Source organism: Seriola dumerili, unplaced genomic scaffold (assembly GCF_002260705.1).
Source record: "Seriola dumerili isolate Sdu_G_001 unplaced genomic scaffold, Sdu_1.0 BDQW01000002.1, whole genome shotgun sequence".
Classification (NCBI taxonomy): domain Eukaryota; kingdom Metazoa; phylum Chordata; class Actinopteri; order Carangiformes; family Carangidae; genus Seriola; species Seriola dumerili.
The window spans coordinates 6354255-6360198 of record NW_019174257.1 but is presented as its reverse complement, the minus strand read 5'-3'; the positions used below and the strand labels follow the sequence as shown (position 1 = coordinate 6360198).

Here is a 5944-nt window from a genome sequence, read left to right as displayed (position 1 = left end):
TGTCAAGTGCTGATTCATCTGTTAGGATGAGGGTAGAGATAGGTATAACGACCTTTTAAGGGTATATTGTATTGAGTTCTGTTTTGCAGCTTAGTCATATAGTATGCACCTACAATTTTATAGCTGCTGCCCACTGCAGAAACCACAGACATAGATAATACACTTTAAGTGCATTTTCTCTAAATGAATTACCTTTATGACATTCAAGAAGCTATAAACCAAAAGAGGTACGTCTTGTACATTCCATGATTCACCTTAAGGACATGTTGGAGTTTCCGAGCTTTGGCATCGCTTAAGTGGTTTATTTTTTTTAGACTCTGCCAGCTCTCCTTTGTCTGCAGCAGAGATGAGCAGCAGCGGTTTACCTCTCAGAGAGGTGTTGTATTTTGTCTTTTAAGGTTGGCTGCAGACTGAGACCCCTCTCCGCTTCTCCTCACTGTAAACATAAGTCACGCTGTAATGAATGTGTGATGGCTGGAGAGTCGGAGCAGACTAAGTGCACTGACGTCCCCTGTGTTCTCGTTGTCCATCAGCCCTCTGTTGTTCCTCACAACCATTTACAGTCATCTCTGTTTGGGACAAAGCTGTGTGCTGCACTGACGAAAATACCAACCGCAGCAGCATACTGGAACACAATCACGGTCTCTTGTTTCATCCAATCATACATTCATGTGTTTAATTAAATTTTCCGCAACTTCATCGTAAATTCAGTCTCAGAATCAAAACTAGAGGTAAACTAAAAGTGATGCAGTTCTGTAATTCATGTGTTTTGATGATGTTGTTCATCAGTTGCTGTCATCACTGGTTTTAGTACCGTGTGGGGAACGTGCCAATTATTAAATCAAATATGACATACAATTTACAATTGTATTTATAAATTACAATACAAGTAACAGAAATCCCTTTGCTTCAGACGCTATGAAAAGTTTTCAAAAGAACAACGTGAGAAACCTGCACAATAGAGGGAAACATGTTTGAGTGTAACATCGATTTCATCTAACTTTTCAATTCATGTGCACATGCTCAATTTGATGGATGATTTCTACAATTATTGATGTTACACAGGGGTTGAAACAAATCATTCAATTATTTCTTGGAGAATTTTGACCTTTGTTCACCATTGCATGTTAAAGCTGGTCACACACTTTAAAAGTGAGACATGGACTCAGCAGCAGTGACTGTTGGAGGTGTAGATATTTGCATGTAAACAACTGTGAGTAAATAAATACTTTAGAGGCTTTGACTGCAAGAATTCTGGCTCTGTGAAAACCGGACTCGCTGCACAATTCACAAACATTATGAGGAGACACTTTGACACATAAACAAGATCAACAGCTGCACAGCATTAAACAGAGGTTAAATGTTTAAAGCTAACACTGTTGTTGGATGAAAGACTACATTTTACTTGATGAAATTTACATAAGCTTTTCTATCCTTTTATAAGAGGCTGGTAATGGTTAATGGAGCATTTCTAATTCTTTATTGATCGGTTATAAGCCATTAGTAAAGAACAGATTTTGAAGTCCTTTTCCAAGTGTTTATCATTTTTGTTTGGCAGTAATGCAGCTATAAATGTTGGTAATCTATTAATAACATGATAATCAATCAATTTTAGTCCAGCTACTTTGCAGTTATTTTCCAGTTACAAAGTACAATGAGTAAAAGGGATTTTTCACAATTTAAAAAACCAAACCTTGTCAGTATTACTGCCTTATAAATGCATTAGATTTATTAGGATGTTAATCACAACTTGCAATCATTTATTAAGAAACTATCATTTTTTATCACCTTAGCAGTGACCATGTCAAAGCTTTCTGAATGCAAACTGAGTGAGCTGTGCAGGACTAACTGTTGCATTTGCCTCAAACCTCCCTGCGCCCACATATGACTCATGTGTAACTGGGTGAGAAAAGTCTGCTGAAGTCTCTTCAGCCTCGCTCTTTACTCACCAGCCCTTCAATTTGACCTCCTTAAGAGCTGCCGCAAACTATGCAAAGCTGTGATGACGCCAACACCGGCAGATGAGACATGAAGCGGAAATTGAAAGAGAGAATTGTCTATTTTCCTTTTCGTCTGTCGCGTTCATCCCATCCATCCTGTCGTGGTTCAGCATATTTAGAAACATCCCACCTCTTGGCTCACAGCTGCGCGCAACATCCCTCGTGGTTAACTAGCATCTGGGTTACTGGAAAGCATGAGGGGATGGGACTACCAGAGAAAATGTCCATGCTGACTCCTTATCTTACATTGCAGGGAGTTAAAGAGGAAATGCGCTCCCAAATTCACAACAGACCAAAGGAGATATCGCTGATAAACGCCAGCCTGTGGGTGCATGTGGCGATGGAGAGCCCAAACTTTACGCACGGATCTGTCTCCGTTAACGAAACTATGCCTCTGCATTCACAAGCGGCCAGCGTCCAGACAGCAATCGCTTTACCTATTTTCATGTTTGCTGGGGGCGCCATTGGGAATTTGATTGCAATAATCGTCCTTTCAGTATCGAGACAGGAGAGAAAATCCTCCGCTTTCTACACGCTGGTGTGCGGTCTGGCGGTGACGGACTTGCTGGGCACCTGTCTGGCCAGCCCGCTTACTATAGCCAACTACCTGGACCAGAAGGTGCTGAAAAACGAACACGTCTGCGAGTTTCAATCGTTTTTGTTGCTGTTCTTCGGTTTAACAGGTCTGAGCATTATATGCGCCATGGCAGCAGAGCGCTACCTGGCAATTTGCTGCCCCTACACCTACCAGCGGTGGGGGGTGGACAGACGCTTTGCGCAAAAGTTCCTCTTCTTCATTTACATCAGTCACATTTTCTTCTGCTGCCTCCCGATGATGGGCATGGCGGGGAGCTTGTTGCAGTCGTCCAGCACCTGGTGCTTCATCGACTGGAAGACGCACAAGCCGCTGGCCGCCGCTTACTCCGTGCTGTACGGCGTCGTCAGCCTGCTGCTCATCCTGGGGACCATCGTGTTGAACTTGGCGGTGTGCGGAGCGCTGCTGCTGATGCGGCAGAGGACGGTGCAGCGGCCCGTCACCAGAGCCAGCGTCCGGGAGAGGTGGAGGGCTCTGTCCTCGGCCGCAGAGACGCAGATGATGGCGGTGCTGGTGATGACCTCCGCGGTGGTCCTGGCCTGTTCAGCCCCGCTGGTGGTGAGTCAAGTAGAAATTCATTAAACTAACTGTTTGCATTAGCTGTCGGTGCAGTTGCACATCCCATTAACTTCAAATGGAGCAGCAGCAGCAGCAACTATTAATGAAGTCGAACTAGCCTACTAACTTTAGCTGTCAGATAGTCTACATGTAACGGAGAAGTAGTAACAATGATAAGTAGTAAAGGCATAAAAACTGGCATTAAAAAGCAAAACTGTACTGTAGCCAACAGAGCATATTATCATAGTAGCGTATATTATTTATCATTAGTGCTGTATCATTAACAGAAACAAAGACTGTTATCACTTCACCTTCATTACACCAATTTTTCCTTCAGTCCATCAGGAAAATGTCCGTTAATAACCCAGAGAAAAAAAACATGGCATGAACCTAACTATAAATAACTGATGAAAACTGCCAAAAATGTCCGAGCAGAGTTATGACATTTTATCTACATTGCGTGTCTGTGTTAGCCAACATGAGTTTAAAGTTTTGACTTAGATGTATTTTATATTCATCTAATAAGCTCTCCATATGGTTGTGATACAGGGAATTACAGTTTGCAATGTAATTTTATGTAGTCCATTGGTTCCCTACCTGGGGGTCAGGGCCCTCCAAAGGGGCCATGATATGAAGCTGATGTTTAACAGGATAGGAGAGATTTAAAAACACATTTCTTCTACTGTAAATTGTGTTTATTTTCTGGGTTTTGTCCATTGATTCAAATTTCCTGATATATAATTGATAGTTTTGCTTATTCAACTATTCAAATAAACCAGTTTGAGAAGGAAAAATCTTGTTTTTCTCTTAACTTCATACAATTCATAGACATTAAAACTCTGAGGAGGGATCATATAGTTCATTAACTGATGGGTTGATAGACAGAAATGAATTGGTATCTAATTTGATATCAAGCAAAAATGTCAAACTTTCTTCAGTTCATCTCCGGCTTTAGGAAAATTGTATTGGGCATTTTTCACAATGTTTTTTTTTTTTACATTTTATAGACTAAACAATTAACCCATTAATCAAAAAAAAAAAATCTGTAGATAAATTGATAATAAAGCCCTAAGAAATAATATATTTCTTACTAAGTTAATTTGAATTGGAAAACCTCAAACTTGATAAATAAAAGGAGATATTCCCGTATACATCTCACCACATGTTAAAACTCTTATTTACAGTCTGATGATCTGAACTGTAGTAACTGTAGTTTTCCTCCTTTAGGTCCGTGTGTTTGCCAACTGCTTCATGTTAAAAAACGACCCCAGAGCTGACTTGGCTGCCATCAGGATAGCCTCTGTTAACCCCATCCTCGACCCCTGGATCTACATCCTCCTCAGGAGGTCTCTGTTTCGACGATTACTCAGCTTATCGAGGCGAAGCAGCAGCACTCGCAGTAGTTCCTCCTCTACACCACAAAGGAATCTGTTTTATCCTGATATCATGAAGGACAGCCACGTGTTCACCCAGCTGATGTGCAGCGTAAACATCATCACTCAGCTGCCTGCTACTGTCAAATTCACTCCATGTGACACGGAGAGCCTCAACCAGACTTAAAACACTGCAGGCTGAAGACAAGTTTGATGAATGTTTGCTGCTTGATGCAGCGTCACAGACTCTGTTTCAGAGCTGTCATCTGTGAGATGGAAAGACGGTGACGAGCTTGTGGCCCACAGTTGGGCCGAGCTCCTGGAGGATCATTTATTGAATAAAAGTGGAGGCCTGCTCTGATATCATGTATGGAGACACATGAAGCACACGGGACTTACGGAGGTGCAACAATAAGACATGACTGAGCCTGTATTCTGTAACTTTGACTGTCATCCACCCTCTCCTTGTCCACTCAGTGCTCCGCCCTCCTCCTTACCATCACATCCAGATGATGTTGCACTTTTCGCCATTCTTTCTCCCCTCACTTCCAGCTCCTCCGTCCACATCATTAGTCCGTCCATCAGTTGGATGCTCCAGGGATACACAGCTCCTGCAGGTAGATGAATAGCTTATTTCATCTAGAGACAATTTTCAATTGACCTGTGAGTCATGGAAGGTGCAGTATTAAAAGTCACGTCTTCATATAGCAGTGCACAGACATTGCAGGAAAACGTGGGTGAGACCCATCACAGCTGTTTTTATGAGACACCTGACGTGGCTTTGGGGAGCTCCTCAGGAGGTATTTTTGCATTCGGAGAGACACTGATATGAGCTTAATAAAGCACTGACTATGTGCTGCTGACGTCTGTTTGTATTAAAGATTCTTGTTTGCAGTAAAACTGAGCCTGAGCTTGTCTTTAATCTCTATCACTTAGCAAACAAGTAAGTTGGTCTTTAGCCGCTTTGGACCTGATCTGGACTCGGGCTAACTACTAAATGACTACATTACAGTCGATGCAGATGAAGATGCGTCTACATCAATATCACAAGAAAATATTTATTTCCTAATAATTTCTTGAAAGTTCCCTGGAAAGAATGTATGTGGAATGTATTTTGGTACAAAGTACAAAGTTCAGAGAATGTTATTGAGTTCAGATCAGATCAAATCAGTGAGTTAAGTTTATTATAAATTTCCATAAATGAAATTGCTCGATTTAAACTCCAATAAACTCATTCATGTAGTATTAAAAACTTTACTCTTCATTTGTGTTGAGATGCTTTTTTAGAACCATGCACATTTTGCATGTTAACCTGAATGTTGACTGACCAACCGATCACTCTCTATTTGACCTCTAACTATATTATTCAGATCATATGTTTCTTTCCAGGAAACTTCTAAGGAGATTATTTGAAAATA

At 41.4% G+C, this 5944-nt stretch overlaps 1 protein-coding gene across 1 annotated transcript; it reads left to right on the top strand.

Annotated features, from left to right (window-relative positions):
• Nucleotides 1-1713: 1713 nt before the first annotated feature.
• Nucleotides 1714-5627, top strand: LOC111231234 (prostaglandin E2 receptor EP4 subtype-like). Its single transcript, XM_022758311.1, has 2 exons — nucleotides 1714-3153; nucleotides 4381-5627. The coding sequence occupies exons 1-2, from the start codon at nucleotides 2029-2031 to the stop codon at nucleotides 4711-4713; spliced, it is 1458 nt and encodes a 485-aa protein (XP_022614032.1). The 5' UTR covers nucleotides 1714-2028; the 3' UTR covers nucleotides 4714-5627.
• Nucleotides 5628-5944: the final 317 nt, after the last annotated feature.

What these genes read in the sequence shown, in the direction of transcription:
- LOC111231234 (XM_022758311.1), top strand. Translation starts at nt 2,029, where the DNA reads ATGAAGCGGAAATTGAAAGAGAGAATTGTCTATTTTCCTTTTCGTCTG. An exon ending in CCTGTTCAGCCCCGCTGGTG is followed by an intron (nt 3,154 to 4,380) that starts GTGAGTCAAGTA and finishes TTCCTCCTTTAG; the next exon opens with GTCCGTGTGTTTGCCAACTG.